This window comes from Podarcis bocagei (genome assembly GCF_964188305.1).
Source record: "Podarcis bocagei genome assembly, chromosome: 5".
NCBI classification, from domain to species: domain Eukaryota; kingdom Metazoa; phylum Chordata; class Lepidosauria; order Squamata; family Lacertidae; genus Podarcis; species Podarcis bocagei.
In genome coordinates this window covers 26,883,658-26,899,621 of record NC_138129.1, presented here as the reverse complement: position 1 = coordinate 26,899,621, position 15,964 = coordinate 26,883,658, and the positions used below count along the sequence as shown (strand labels likewise).

The following is a 15,964-nucleotide window of genomic DNA, read 5'->3' as shown; positions in this document are numbered from 1 at the left end:
TCTGAGATTATTATGTTGTTTAAGTGGGTTATTGATTTTGTTAAATGAAACAAAACCTCTGCTGTCTTTTAATTCTCAACAGTGCTGCATAGACAACTATGAAGAGGTCGTTAAGCTTCTTCTGAACCATGGTGCCAATGTCAACGCAAAGGACAATGAGCTGTGGACTCCTCTGCATGCGGCAGCAACATGTGGACACATCAACCTGGTGAAGATACTGATTCAGCAGTAGGTGACCTGTGTTACGTTTCTGTCTTATGCTGGGCCGGACCCATTTTGAATACCTTTGATAAAAGTTGGGGTCCTTGTTGCTTAGTCATGTGTTTCCAGTCCATCCCCTCTGCTATTGGTCTTAGCTGATCAGCAACACTTATTTGATTTCAAACAATGTGTCACCTGACATCCTGATGTCTGGTGATTGACAGGCAGACAGACCTCAAACTGTCAAAGGTGGTCCATGGGGGTGAAGGACATCAGAATCAGACTCATCTGATCCAGTTCACTAGCCTACTCTTGGCCAGCCGGAAACTACAGCAAGTAGCAGGAACAAGACATGATAGATGAATATTTTGGGCAGCCAGACACACAGCATCCATTGTTCTTGCGTTCTAGAACAACAGTCCTGGTATTCTCCCATGGGTAAGCAGTCCTAGAGTTCTTCAGGACTTATTCAGATTAGACTTGGCGGAAGTGAAGGTTTGGATTTATGCCACACTTCATTTCATGTTACCACTTGATATAAGCTAGAGTGGAATACTTTAAGAGTTGCCAGAATGTGGTTCACAGAACAGTTTATTCAGTCAGGGTGCTACTGATGAGAAGGCCCTGTTCTGCATCTCAACCCTTTGTGCCTCATAGGGCAGAGGGACACAGGACAAAGTCTCTCTCAGTGCCCCAGTACATGGGCAAATTCTTGTGAGAAGAGATGGTCCTTAACACATCCTGATCTCAAAGAGTTTAGGCTCTTTTTACCTTGAATTAGATCTGGAAACAAATTGGATTTGCACTTCTGCTTTGTAAATGTATAATGTGTTGATGCTCCATGGAGATTCGTTTTTTTAAAAAAAGGAAGAAGGAAAAGTAAACCACATGAGTCTGATGTCCGCCATCTTGCATGTTTAATGTGCTACTTCATAACTGCCAGTTTCTGAGCCTACCTTATATGGCTATTATGAATAAAAAATTGGGGGTACCCTGAGCTCCCTGGAGGAAGAAAGGGATACAAATATGGTAGGATAAATAAATTCCGCTTTGCCTGCGCCCCAGTAATAAGAATGCTGTTGTTTTTGCACCGTGCCAGTTGATTCTCTGTACCAGAAGAAGCAACGGACTGGGATTTTTTCCTCCAGAACACAACACAGCATGTGGTTGTTGCAATCAAAGTAGTATTCAGTAAGAAGTCTATCAGATCAAAGGGTCTGTTTAAATACAGAATCAAAAGGCTTCAGTGCCACAACATGGAACCCAGAGAGACCTGTAGAAGTAGCAGCAGTACAAAGGATGTCAGATCCTGTGCTTTGTTTGCTGATTTAGACGGACTCTATAAAAAGAACCTGCAAGTGTGTTTTACATTGTAATTTCCTCTGTTCTCATGGGGAGGAAAAATGAGCATGAATATCAATGGAAGCGACTGCCTGGTCTCCACTTCAAAGGGATATAAATGTCAAGGCAGATCAAGCTTAATCTGTATTAGGATATTATTTTCACGTTGAGGCCACATGTGGTTCAGAATATATTGGGACACCCCTAGGATTTTGTTACAGGCACGGGAATTGACTTGTTGAAGCAGAATGGTGGGCCTGTCAGTTTTGGTGCCCTGCGCAAAACGGAATGCATGATTGAGAGAAATGTGGGAATGGGACAGTGAAAATGCATGTGAGAGAGACAAGCTCTTACATCTTGGGGTGAGAGGGAGACAAGTTCTCACCGTTTGGGGTGAGGGTGGTGGGGGCTGGTTCTCTTGCAAGAAAGCAAAGATCTATAAGGTTAAAGGCAGCTGATGTAGTAACTGCATTATAGATTTAGGTAGGGTGGTGATAAAATTCCAGAGAAAACACAGTCTGTGTGACTCCTTACTGACATATGCTATTTGGACTGAGAAGCTAATGTGGAAGTAAGGGCTTTATACGGTCTGGTGTATCCCTAATGGCCTGGATTTATGCTGTGTGATCAGCTGATTGCATTCAGGCTAGAACTATGGACTAGAGGGTGTTCTTGATCTACAGCAGCGGTGCGGAGTGGCCCTCACAATGGTGTTGCAACTCCCAACTCCTATCAGCCTCAGCTAACATGGCCAATGGTCAGGGTGTTGTAATCCAACAACAACTGGAAGGTCACAGGCTCCTCGCCCTTTATCTACAGAGTCTAATCCACTTGGTTTTCTGAGAGACAAGAGATTAGAGTACTGTGACCAAACAGTGACAGGTGGAGGCACCGTCTCTCAGGGTGTCTTGCTGTATTAAGTGGGAAGGAATTGTTGTTTTCTTTGGGAGTTTATAATTTAAGGTATTTTCATTCCACTTTAGAATCCAATGAATTCACTGAAAGTCTTTCTTAGCCATTGCCTTTCCTTATCACCTAGGGGGCAATCCTGCTGGCAGATGGAAAAAGTTGTCATGGGGATACAGATCCCCATGACAAAAGTAAGGTCTCAACTGACTCCCACCTGCTTTGCTTCATTTGGCTCTTGGGGGGAAAACACCTCTGAAACCCACCACAGCTCTATGTGTCTCCAGTAATGCACTGTTAAGTTTTGGGCACCATGTTTGAGTTGTTGTTGTCTATTTATTTATTTATACCCCACCTTTTCTCCTGACAGGGAGTCAAGACATCTTACAAATAAAAAGAACAGCTAAAATCTCAGAGAAAAACCAATAATTAAAAAACAATTAAAATTGATAGAGTTAAGCCTATAAAGCAAACAGATAATTGCAATAAAAACAGCACAGCACCATCCCTTTCATTAAAAGCAGTCAGTTCTCAAAAGCTTGATGGGACAAGATTTTCTGTCACATGTGCTCTGCATTACCCTTGAGATCCTTGAATCCAAGTGTGCTGATATCTCTCATGCCTGGCTTTCTCCTTGCAGTGGAGCAGACCTTCTAGCGGTGAATGCAGATGGGAACATGCCATATGACCTGTGTGAAGACGAACCAACTCTAGACGTCATTGAGACCTGCATGGCATACCAGGGTAAGGCCCGGTTATGAGAAACTGGAGCTTCAGGTGTGGGCTTGTGTTGCTATTTGACATCTTCCTGTGGAGGTTGAATGTCCAGTCCAGGTGACTCCAGCATCCCATCCCAGCATGGCTCATAGCAAGAATGATGAGAGCTGTGGTCCAGCTACATCTGCAGAGCCACAGGTTCCCTCATCCCTGTAAAGGAACAGCCATGCTGCTATTGGAAAATGTATTAGGGGCAGATGTGCGTTGCAGCACTTGAGCAGCAGAAGCATGCAGCCTTCTAAGGCCAATATAAAAGCCAAACCTTCATGGCATGGTGTGACACTGTGGGGGTGGAGGAGGGGTATGTATTATTTGTGAGCATCCAGGCCATGTTCTCATGAGTCAAACTATTGATAGCCACCAATTTAGAGAATTTAAAAGAGGATTAGACAACAACAACAACAACAACAACAACAACAACAACAACAACAAGAGTTTGGATTTGATATCCCGCCTTTCACTCTCTTTAAGGAGTCTCAAAGCGGCTAACATTCTCCTTTCCCTTCCTCCCCCACAACAAACACTCTGTGAGGTGAGTGGGGCTGAGAGACTTCAAAGAAGGGTGACTAGCCCAAGGTCACCCAGCAGCTGCATGTGGAGGAGCGGAGACGCAAACCCGGGTCCCCTGATTATGAGACTACGGCTCTTAACCACTACACCACATTGGCTCTCCAGTGTGGCTAGGAATGATGGAAGCTGTAGTCTACCTGTTACCCTATCCCTGATCTAGCACATTAAATTATCTTTTTGCATCCATGAAAATATTTAAGTTTAAGGTAGCTCTGTTCAGCTGGACAACTGCTGCACCAAACTTTAATTTCTTCCGGCAGTTTTGTGCCCAGTCCTGGGCAAAAGAAAACCACTTCCTGGAAGTAAACAAGGCAGTAGTCTCTCCCCATGCAGAGCTATGTGTGTGGTCTGGTTTCCCCACATGTACACCAGAGCTGCTGAAGTCAGTGACTGCAGTCCAGCAGATTTATTTACGTATATCCATCCCCGTAATCATTTTGATTACTATTTGCTGATTTTTTCTATGTGTGTAGTCTAAGGGGCTAGCTACATGTTATGTGCAAATAAAGGCATTATTAATTCTGATGCTGCTGGTTTTTTTAAAAAATAAAAACTGCTCTGTTTGAAACAGAAAAGCATCAGGGAGGTATGCTTAAACCCAGCTAGATGGGTGGGGTATAAAGAATAAATTATTATTATTTTATTATTATTATTTATTATAAACCTTTTGTCCTCCAGCTGTTTCTTTGCTCCAAATGCCTCCCTCTCTCATCTGGCTTTCCCCCTGAAATTAAAAAAAAGAAAGGTGTTCATAAGTTGAAGCATGCCTCCTGGAACAGATTTATTTTTAAAGCCACTCTCCTATACCCATTTGCTTGTAACATGTATGTTAGCCTGTAAGCTAACCAAACTATTTTTCCGTTAAGTCAAATAGAACCTCATGCTGTTCCTACTCCTCTCCTTTTGCTCACTGTAGGAATCACACAGGAGAAAATCAATGAGACGCGAGCTGCGCCAGAACAGGCAATGGTTGATGATATTACAGAGATGATAGCAACAGGGCAAGATCTGAACAGGACCGATGCACAAGGTGCTACGCTGGTGAGCCATATTCTCATTGAATTATTATAAGAAGCTGGCTGGCTGCCTGCCTTTGGATGTAATTGGACTTGTAAATCTTCGACATTTCCTTTATTGCTTTTTTGCTGTGGATCTTCTTGAAGTGACGGATGTTCAGGGTAGACAATTACTTTTTAAGAGGGCTGAAAGGAATTTCGGTTCCAGTGGTATATTATTTTTATATTAGCCCAATCAAGGCTTTATTATTCCGGTTGATGGCCAGCATTATGAAACCAGGATAAGAGAGTTATGTTGCTCTTATTTTAGTTATTTTTGTGTTTCGCCTTTTCTCCAAGGAACTCAAGGTTCTCAATAGTTCTTCCCCCCCTTTTCCCCCCTCACAACAACCATGTGAGGTAGGTAAGTCTGGGTGTGTGTTAAAATACAAGACATGGGAGCTCCATGTTCTGATGTCCTGAAGCTTCTATTTTTAGTTTTTAAAATTACTGCAAGGGTTTCCGTTTTGATTGGCCCTGCGGCAATAGAGGAAGGGTTGTATTTTCCACAGCGGGGCAAATAGCAGCTTTGCAGGAGGGGATTTAGATCAGGGGAATTTTGCAAGAAGGGAACGGTTAACTCTCCCTCCCTCCCTCCCAAATCTGTAATACTTCTCAGCTGTTTTTTTATTTTTTAAAAAACCTTCTGTACATTGGCCCTAGTATGAGCAGGTACTGACCACCCCCCCCCCCAGAATACTCCCCACACTCTGGGCTGACCCACAGTCAGACATCTGGGCTCCTGCTGAAATATTTATCCCCCACCCCCGCCCGCCACCTTTTTACGGCCTTCCTCCTAAGCAGCTCAGCTTGATGTGCAATGAGGAGTTTATCTCACGACAGCGTCACTAAACCTCTCTGAGGGTTCACCTGAGAAGTGGTGACTAAATATACAGCACTTGTATGTGCATTCCGCCTTAGAAATTGCTCCAAGGACATCCTTCTGGCTGAAAAAAGCATCATTTCATCACTGGCACAAAATGGGAGATTCTTATCGCTAACTACACCTGGTTTTGTTACTGTAGTTAGGGGTCAGGGATTAACACAACATCACATGAACTTTTCCAGATAGGAACAGTTTGAGAGTGTGTTGGGTGTGTGTGTGGATCTCATCCCTTTTTGCTGTGGTCTTGGGTAACAAAACAGGTGGCTACATAGTATTCAGTGTGAGTTAATTCTGCAAGTGAGCTTTAAATTGATTCTCACACTCATCAGTGCTTAGGAGAACAAAACCACATTCATTTTTAATCTGGAATAAATACCGTGATGTTCAAGAGTAGGTTTGTATGTTAAGAGCAGCCACCACCGACTGCTGAAATGTGGCAGGTCAGGTGTCCTAAATGAAATTGGTGTTTGCAATTGCTGGTTCTCATCAAATGCACAGGTTGCTGCACTTTATTAATTTTAGCATTCCATGGGACAATTGCTAGTATTACTATCCCTCCTTCCCTACAGAGGTGTGCCTGGCACCTTCACTGCATATTTCCATCATATGCTGAAGATGCATCTCTTTACCCTGGCCTTTGACACTCGAGATGCATATTTTTGGACCCACCCTGATCATAATTTGTTTTAAACCATTTTTTATATTGTATTTAAAATGGCAGCAACCTTCACCAGAATCTTAAGAGTGAAGATCTGTTTGTTTGTTTGTTTGAGTGATTGATTGATAATATTAATATCCACTTCAGCGAGGCATTTTAATTCAGGAAAACAGTATGACAACATAGCTTAGTTTGTAGAGCAGGAGACTCTTAATCTCAGGGCTGTGGGTTTGAGTCCCACGTTGGACAGAAGATTCCTGCATTGCAGGGGGTTGGACTAGATGACCCTCGTGGTGCCTTCCAACTCTGCAGTTCTGCAACTCTACAATTTTAAATCTTCCTCCCCAGTACTTGGCCCTGATCCAAATGGTGGTGGTTTGCGGGGGGTGGGGTGTTACTGCTACACAGCTGTTCCAACAGAAGGGAAATGTGTTGGGAGGTCCAGTTACATCTAATTTGGCCCTAAGACAAGTTGTTTCAGTAGCAAAATTGATAACGAAATTCTGTTTTGCACATCAAGCTCTGGCAAGGAATGCAAGGAGTTTCTCTAGCATAGCAATGCTCCGTTCACTTGGAGCCCCCTATTGGTTTTGTGGAGTTTTGTCTGGCTGTTAATGGTGGGCTATGGATGAAATAGAAAGGTCATGGGTATTAAATTTATATCAAGCCATGCTTATTTGGCTGGGCCAGTATTAGGAGCAAGAGCCATAAGGGTTGTGTCATTGTGGTGGAGCACACATTTTGTGCACAGCTTCAGTTCCCAGCATCTCCAAGTAAGGCTGGAAGAGACCTGGCAGACCGATGATCTGACTTGATATATGGCAATTTTCTATGTGCTCATTGCCATACTTTGCTTGGGGGAGTCTTGATTTTGTATTAGGGTCAGGTTATCTGAGCTTGGCAAAACATCTACAGATAATAAAGAGTCTTATTACTAGCTGTGCAGATTCAGTACTAAGAAATTAAGAGGCAGTTGCTAAGCATTTGCTTTGAGTTGGAAAGGAATGGGAGCTGCGGCAATCTTAAGAACTCTTAATTACTGAAATGGATGCAAAGCTGAATGAGGTATTGGTACAAGGAGCAGGAGCCCAGTTGAGAATACAGCTTAGGTCTTTGGGATGCACTTAATCCTTAAGGTCAGGCTCTAGGTTGTTTCAGACTCAATATAAAAGGCATTGCCTTCTTCTCTTTCTCCTTCTCCTTCTCCTTCTCCTTCTCCTAGTTGCATATAGCTGCAGCCAATGGCTACCTGCATGCAGCAGAGATTCTTCTGGACCATGGAGCAAGGCTGGACCTCAAGGACTGGGATGGCTGGGAGCCCCTACATGCCGCCGCCTTCTGGGGACACGTACGTGTTTTGTTGCAAACCTTTCGGAAGAGGGCAAGACCAACTCATGAGAAGTAGTTCCTCAAAGACCTTTACCTACGATAGCTAAATAGAACCTCAATATCATTGGCTGGGGAGCAACCATGAAGAGAGCCTTATATCCTGCCTGTGAGCTTCCCTGCTGTGGGGAGACAAGATGCTGCAGGACTTGACTGGAGAGCCAGTGTGGTGTAGTGGTTAAGAGCAGTAGACTCGTACTGGTGAGCCGGGTTCGCATCTCCGCTCCTCCACATGCAGCTGCTGGGTGACCTTGAGCTAGTCACACTTCTCTGAAGTCTCTCAGCCTCACTCACCTCACAGAGTGTTTGTTGTGGGGGAGGAAGGGAATAGGAGATTGTTAGCCGCTTTGAGACTCCTTTGGGTCTCAAAGCAGGATATCAAATCCAAACTCTCTTCTTGACAAGGCCTTCTCCTATCTGCTCTGGCCAGGTTGAAGATGAAGTTCAAAACATATGGAGGGCACCAGGTTGGGGAAAGTTGGACTAGAGTTTTGGTCTGATTCAGCAGGGCTCTTCTTGCAATGCCAAGTTCATCTGTATAAAAGACATGGCCCTAGTGTTCGGAGGACTAGTGAGAATTTTGCTTTCTTTCCTTTATTCCAGATGCATATGGCAGAGCTGTTGGTGTCTCACGGCGCAAGCTTGAGCGCCCGAACCACCATGGATGAGATGCCAATAGGTGAGCTGTAATTCTGCCTCCGTTTGCACTTTCCATTCTTGGGCAAATGCATATCCTGGGTCCCCATCTGAATATCAGTCTTCTGGGGGCATGTTCTTTACACCTCCACCCCCCACAAATTGCTGGAGGGGGAAAAATCTGAACCCAAGACTGGTTTATGCACATGAATAAAATAAGCTGATGTTTTCTGTTCTCAGTCTTAGGTGCTGCTGGGCTTGGAGTACTCCTAATAAAATGCAGTGTGTGAGCTGGGGACTGTGGTTACCATTCAATCTTTAGCTACATCATTGCAAGGCAGCTCAACTCAAGGGTTTGGTTTCTATTCCCTTTAGACCTCTGTGAAGAAGAAGAGTTTAAGGTTCTGCTCTTGGAGCTGAAGCATAAGCACGATGTCATCATGAAGTCTCAGATGAGGCACAAGTCCTCCTTGAGCAGAAGAACCTCCAGCACTGGAAGCAGAGGGTGAGTGAGCAGAGAGAAGCCATGTTGGCTAGATGTATATTTCCATGCCTTAGTGCTTGGTGAGTCTGAGCTTTGTAGCCGCTTAGTGGGATTTCCAACTGGCCACAGTTGACTTCTGTAAGCTTACTTTCAATAAATAAAAGCAGATTCAGCAAGAAAGGCAACATGGCAAATGCATGCCATGACTGCAAGATTTAACTGAGAATGTGGGCTTGTGGTGGAGACAAAACTGATTTCCTACAAGAGATATTTTAGGAAGAAATCCTACAGTGTGATTTATCGGGGGCTAAAATTAACCTTTTCCTTATTATTATTTTATATTGCACTGTTACCAAAATGTGTTGTTTTACAGAAGAACATAAGCAAAAAAATATATCAGGTGGTTCTTGCTACCAAGATCTTACAAAAACAATTTTATCTGTGTTAGTTTTGAAATATAGATCAAAAAAAAATGGGAGGGAGAGGCATGGGTTACAAGAAGTGAATCTGATCAAATGCAGTTGCATGCAGTTCTATACATGCTCTAAGCCCCTTGAACGCAGTGAGATTTTCTTAGGCCTGCATAGGATTGTGTTGTGTTGAATGTGAGAACTAAGAGGGTTAAGGATTCTCAATCTTTTTATATACCTACAGTATATTGAGGGAAGACACACAGTTTGCTAGCAAGGAATGAGAGCCACCTACTGACCATTTAGCATCATGGGAACTAATGCTTTAGTTATAAATTATGGAGCAATTACATGTCCTGGGCAAAAATATTATAGCAGATTTGCATATTTGCCTACTCACAATAATTCATGCAAGCATTTCAATGAATTCAGTTGCTGCTGAACCAAGGCAAAAGTTGACAGATTTCAGGCTTGTACATGGGATCTTTTGAATTCTTTTTACTACTGTCCTGAGATTCACAAGCTGCAGTCTTATGTAAAAGATATACTCTTTGGCCAATTAAAGAATTCTGAATTTGAGTAACAGAACTTAAAGGAGCTCACAACCTTTCCATGCAGAACTCCACTCCTGGGCTCCTAATTTCAACAGGATAACTTAGGGTGTAAGGGGAGTCATTTTGCTGCTGCTATTATTAAATATAACTGGGAGTCAGAATCCCTTGCTTATAACCTCCAGGTTGGATTACTGCAATATGCTATATATGGGGCTGTCCTTGGCCTAGAAGCTGCAGCTAGTGCAAAATGCAGTGGCTTGGCTTCTCACCTGGACAGGCTATCGCCACCATGTTATGGTACTGCTGAAAGGATTGCACTCACTGCCAATAAGCTGCCGGGCACAATTCAAGGTGTTTGTTCTTGTGTACAAAGCTCTATACAGCTTGGGATGAGGGCATCAAAAATATTGCCTCACCCCACCTTGGAAAAAACAATGACTTTGAGTCACGGCTGGGAAAGGTGGGTGCGCTTAGGCCTGGCGGGTCAATCTCTGAAGTCCCGTAGGCCTAATCACTATTACTACGACTACTACTACAAATAATAATAAGTACAAAGAGTGAAGGGTACTTTCCTTATTAGCAAGACCTGAAGATGCTTATATGCAACTTGGTGAAATATTCTGAAGGGCTGTTCACACTGGGAATGTAGCTACAGAATGAAATATCTGCTCCACTTCAGTGATTATCCTCTTCACAATCCCTCTCCTCTGTCCTTTTTTCTTCAGGAAAGTGGTACGGAGGGCAAGCCTTTCTGACCGCACCAACCTTTACAGAAAGGAGTATGAGAAGGAGGCCATCATCTGGCAGCAAATAGAATCTTCAGAAGAGCAGAGGACCTCTGGCTACAACGGTGACATCAGGGAGTCTTGCTCCAACCAAGAGAACACAGATCCAGTAAGGGGCAAAGTAATAACTAACTAATCCTTCTGTTGGGGTGAAGGTATTTCCAGTGCTCCAAAGTAGAGTGGAAGTTTCGTTATCCCAATAGCCTATGCTCCAACGTGTGCTCATCTATCGCCTCATGCTGATCTCATGGGGTTTCCCTCTCCCCCCACCCCACCAATCCCAGAAGGTTTTGGATAACCTGACAAAAAGAATGGAAGCAGACTGCCCTGTGTCTGCTTATCGGCTTATGAATGTTTTCACAAGCCACAGGCTAGCCTAACATAGCAGGCATGCATAGCTCCTTGGTGCATGGAAATCAGTAAGCGTCAGTCAAATGATAAATGGTTAGTCTGTGAAGAATACAGAGAACATAAAGATTTGATTAATTATGAAAGAATCTAAGGAAGGGAAATGACTGAAGAACAGATGTAAATGCAAGTAAGACAACTAAGAGACGTGTGGTGAATGCGGTGGAAGTCTTTTATAATATTTTAACTAAGATTTATATATTGCAGTATTTGAAGCAAGAATTCGGAAATGTTCCAGGTTATGAAAAGTATTTTTTCTTTTCTTTTGTCTTTTTTCTTTATATCTTTTATTTTTCCTTTTCTTTATTTTTATTTTTATTAGTTTTCATTTGGGAAAATATGTATATAAGTGTGTTTACAGTGTTATGTATTGTTCTTTGTTTAATTTTTATTTTTTGAAAAAATTAATAAAAATATATTTTTTTTTTAAAAAAAAAAAGATAAATGGTTAGTCATGGCTGAGCCTTTTTCATTTTCTTTTCTGTTTCAGAATTCTCCAGCAGATTCGCCCACAGTCCTTCCGGAGCTGGTAACCAAAAGCACGCAGTGTGACTCGGAAACCCTCCTCCAGAACGGGCTCAACTTATCCTCTTCCACTTACCAATACTCTATCCCTAATGGAGATGTTTGGAAAATGCATTCTGCCCTGGACAATGAGGCAGGCCAAGCACTGCCCTATGATACCCCCGGAGTCCCTGACTCTCATCAGATCTGGGGGGGCTACAAAGAAAGGAGCCACCAAACCCTCGCGGAGCTGAAACGGCAGCGGGCAGCGGCGAAGCTTCTCAACCACCCCTTCATCAGCACACACTTTGGGAGCAACGGGGGCAGCACAGCTGAGAACGGGGGAGAAGCGAAAGAGCACCTCATTAGCTCCAGGACTCCTTCCTATACATCCAATGGGACTTCAGTTTATTACACAGTGTCGAGCGGTGATCCACCTCTCTTAAAGTTCAAAGCTCCCATGGAAGAAATGGAGGAGAAGGTGCACGGGTGCTGCAGAATTTCCTGATCCAATTTCATTGCTAACCAGCTGAGATGCTAAGCTGCGTAGGCATGTTGCCTCCTCTGCTGAGTCTTGGTTGTTATCACTGCGGAACGGGAGAATCTGGATCAGTCATCTCAGGCCAGGCTGTACCAGGCTTACTCATTTTTAGTACCTTACTTTGCTTTTGCATTTCCATTACAAAATCAAGCAAGTGTAGGTGGCAGAGAGAAATCCAGGACAGCTCCTTACTGCATACTCTTGTCCACACGAGAGAGAGAGAGAGAGAGAGAGAGAGAGAGAGAGAGAGAGATCTCATTACATCCATGTGATTGCTAACCCCATCTCTATTTCTGAGCTTCTTGGGCCACCATGCTCCTGAAAAATGGCACTTTGGGAACAAACCCTCTCAACACATCCTTGGTGCACCATTACCAAAGGTATGCGATCCAAACCCGAGCACTTTTACGAGCAGCGTAGGTGGACTGTTGAAGGACTCACTTTGCCTACACAAATGTGAGGTTTTTGCACACAGAAGACATATGCACTTTACTACAACAACCAGTAGACTGTTCTGTGACAACGCAGTTGGGACACAGCCATCCTGTTGCCAATTTTTTTGAGCCACTATTTCCTGTTGTGCTCTCTCTCAACACAGAGAGTTGGATAGGTCTTCTCTGCAAGCGGCAACCCTATTATAAATGAGTGGGATATTCTGAGCTCCTTAGAGGAGTGATACAGATAAAAGGGATTAATGGTTCACACATAACCTCCATTGCAGTCCTTTCACTTAGCACCTGGGCATAATTTGACACATGGCTGGAATTCAACTTTAAGTTCATCATATTTCATCAGAGGGCAGCTGTGTTTGGATCCCCCCCCCAAACCACTGTTGAGGAAAGATTAGGCTAGATGGGATCTTTTTCCATTTGTCTAAACATTATTTTTTGTCACTTGGACCGTTGTAATTGTATTTTTGGTTAGCCCATGCTTACTATGCCTAAGAGAGTATTTGAAATGGCTCTTGAACATTAAAGTTTGTGGCCTGTTTTGTTTTGGCAAAATCTTCCTGTTCTGCTGTGATTCTCATATCATCCTCTGATTTTTACAATTTCTGGCTTTTTCTCAGCTATTCCTCAGCTATTTTAGTAACCAGGGTTACTAAAATAAGGTTTGGAAACACTCAGCTGTTTAAAAATATAGGCAGTATGTACATTGAGAAAGATGCAGGGCCTTCAATGAAAATTGCTGGGTTGAGTTCTCCTCTACCATAACATGCAGCAGTAACATTTATCCCATGTTTGTGGTGTCATGACATTGTGCATTACCTCACCTTACTCATTGGCTGATGTGACTGCAGATGGGGAAACACTTCATGTCATGACATTGTGCAAGAAATAGCAGATCTTATGGAAAGACAGCCTCATATCATCTGTCTCGTGTAATTCTGCTTGCATGGGAAGCTCTTGACAGTGAACAAAAGCCATCACACAGCAATAAGAATATTAACCAAGGGCTGGAAGCAAATCCTGCAGCCAAATAACAATGCTGCTCATTGAAGGTCTTCAGCATGAGTAGCCTCTCCTTCGGCCACACCATTGTGCAAGAAGTGGCATTCATCTTAAATTCCCCCAAACATCAGTTTTATTTACTTCTGAAAGGCTGCTTAGTTTTGCATGTGCTGTGCAGTCTCATCTCTTAAAGATTAGACTCAGAATTCTTTCTCCGACAGCTCAAAGACCACGTCACTGCGGCATCCATTTTGAGAGCGAGGCCTAGCTTTTCCTTCATGGCAAAAACAATATACAATGCACAGCATAGCTATCTAAGATGGCTGACTTGCCGTCTCAACCTCTGCAGAATACAATGCTGAATATTCTGAATACAAAGCAGAATATTGAACGCAGCAGTAGGCCATGTGCAGTCCCCAATCTCCAAGTGGGGTAATCTCTCAGGGGGCTCAGTATATACTTGAGTTGGATTTCCTTGGGAAGTCGGTCACTGGAGGTTTGTGGTGGTGTCTTTGTAATGTATGGCTTTATAACACACATACAGGTTAAGCGTAGGATAAAAGGGCTCACATCATTAACACTCCAACAGAACTTGATTTCCTAATAGTTTATTTTGGGGGTGGCTTTTTTGTGGTTATGGGTCATCACAGTCATTGCTTTGGTTGCTCATTGAGTGAAATCAGGCCTTTGTATGTTCTTTGTCTTTGGTGACAAAGTTAGATTGGCTCCCTTCTTTCCTACTTGCTCCCAGCCAGAGGAAGTGACACGTAGGTGTTAAGCCCTGATTCCCAAATGGCTCTTCCCTTCCAGAATCACTGATCCATTGAGACATCTCCTTAACCGAGTCGGGTCCTTGACCATTCTGCCAGGGCCATCAAGATAATCTTGAACAATTTGTCACATCTACTTTCTTCTTCTCCAACTCTACAAAGAACCATGAGGCTGTGAGGAATCCCAGCATCTTGGCACCCCTTGCCACCCCAGAACATAGCAATATATGCGCCAGGCATAAGCAGTGGAGGGAAAGCAACTATAGCCACTTACTGCTATAGTATGGGCAAGATTCAACCAATGAGTTACAGCAGTGGAAGCCCATGGAAAGACTCCCACTAGTGCAACAGGGCTTCCTCCACTTCCCTCCCCTGTGCCACCTGAAATTGGCTTGGAGGGTTGTGAGAACTGCAGAACACATGGGGGAGATCACTCCAGCTAGCAAGCTGAAATGTTTGCCCTGATGGAATTATCTATCATAGCGCAACATTAAATTCCTCCATATATGTCCTGGGTCTGGGCCACATACCTGCCTAAATGTGACATGTAAATAAGCCTCAGTGTAAGAGAGTATAGAAGCAATAACAGTTATGGCTCATATATCTCATTTAAGTGATTTTGTTGAGAAAGCAGCTCTGGAGCTAGAGCTGAGAAAACTAGTAAAATAATCGAAGATTGCACACACAATGCAGTAAACTTGCAAAAACTCTTTCAGCTCAGTTAATCAGGTTGTGCTTAGTCCATTCTTTGCTTCTCCTCGCAGTATAATTTACACCACAGATTCTTGAAAAAGAAGCCCCAATTGGTGCCCTCCAGATTTCATTGGGACTATAACTTCTATCAACCCCACTTAAACCACAAGCTGTAAACCCCTCTTTTTCCCCTTGATTCACCACTCTTGGTTTGTGCAAGGGAGACAAACTATAAGCCTGGATGTTCTGGGTAGTGTGGCAGCGGTGGCAGCAGAAGCTGACCAAAGTGATCACAACCTTCAGGCTGGGAATCTTATGTTTGCTCATTCATTCTAAGCCGCAGTTCAGCTTAGCTGTATGTGCAAAACCGGGTTGTTGTCTTTCCTGTTATCAGATGGAAAAGCAGAAGTAGATATGCACAAGGAATATGGGGGTAGTTTTTGAAGATACGAATAGTTCCTTAACATCTTGAATGTGACAGATCACTTTAATGTTCAGTGTGTCTGTTCTGAACAGAAGTCTACTGTGCCCTCAACTGGAGAGTAATTGTTACTGCACATCATCTATTTTGCTGTCAGCTAGTGAATTACACAGTGCCATTTTCCTATAGATCCTTCATTATCCGTGTAACCTAAATAAATCTGGCAATTTCTGAAGGCACAGTTCTTTCCATAGTACGTTTCTGAGCACAGTTCAAAGTGCTGGTGCTGACCTTTAAAGCCCTAAACGACCTCAATCCAGTATACCTGAAGGAACTTCTCCACCCCCACCATTCTGCCCGGACACTGAGGTCCAGCGCTGAGGGCCTTCTGGCGGTTCCCTCACTGTAAGAAGCCAGGTTGCAGGGAACCAGGCAGAGGGCCTTCTCAGTAATGGCACCCACCCTATGGAACGCCCTCCCACCAGATGTCAAAGAGAAGAACAACTACCAGACTTTTAGAAGACATC

The 15,964-nt window shown here is 43.5% G+C and overlaps 1 protein-coding gene across 5 annotated transcripts in view; it reads left to right on the top strand.

The window, feature by feature from the left end:
- The window catches only part of PPP1R16B (protein phosphatase 1 regulatory subunit 16B), a 124,273-nt gene extending 111,167 nt beyond the window's left edge, over nucleotides 1-13,106 (top strand). For all 5 annotated transcript variants that reach the window (XM_081196287.1, XM_081196288.1, XM_081196289.1 and 2 more), the window contains 8 exons: nucleotides 83-228; nucleotides 3,089-3,192; nucleotides 4,712-4,836; nucleotides 7,617-7,742; nucleotides 8,384-8,459; nucleotides 8,792-8,921; nucleotides 10,590-10,758; nucleotides 11,548-13,106. In XM_081196287.1, coding sequence (XP_081052413.1) covers nucleotides 83-228; nucleotides 3,089-3,192; nucleotides 4,712-4,836; nucleotides 7,617-7,742; nucleotides 8,384-8,459; nucleotides 8,792-8,921; nucleotides 10,590-10,758; nucleotides 11,548-12,069 — 1,398 coding nt within the window. In that variant the 3' untranslated portion in view covers nucleotides 12,070-13,106. The remainder of the gene's footprint in view (nucleotides 1-82; nucleotides 229-3,088; nucleotides 3,193-4,711; nucleotides 4,837-7,616; nucleotides 7,743-8,383; nucleotides 8,460-8,791; nucleotides 8,922-10,589; nucleotides 10,759-11,547) is intronic.
- The last annotated feature ends 2,858 nt before the right edge of the window (nucleotides 13,107-15,964 follow it).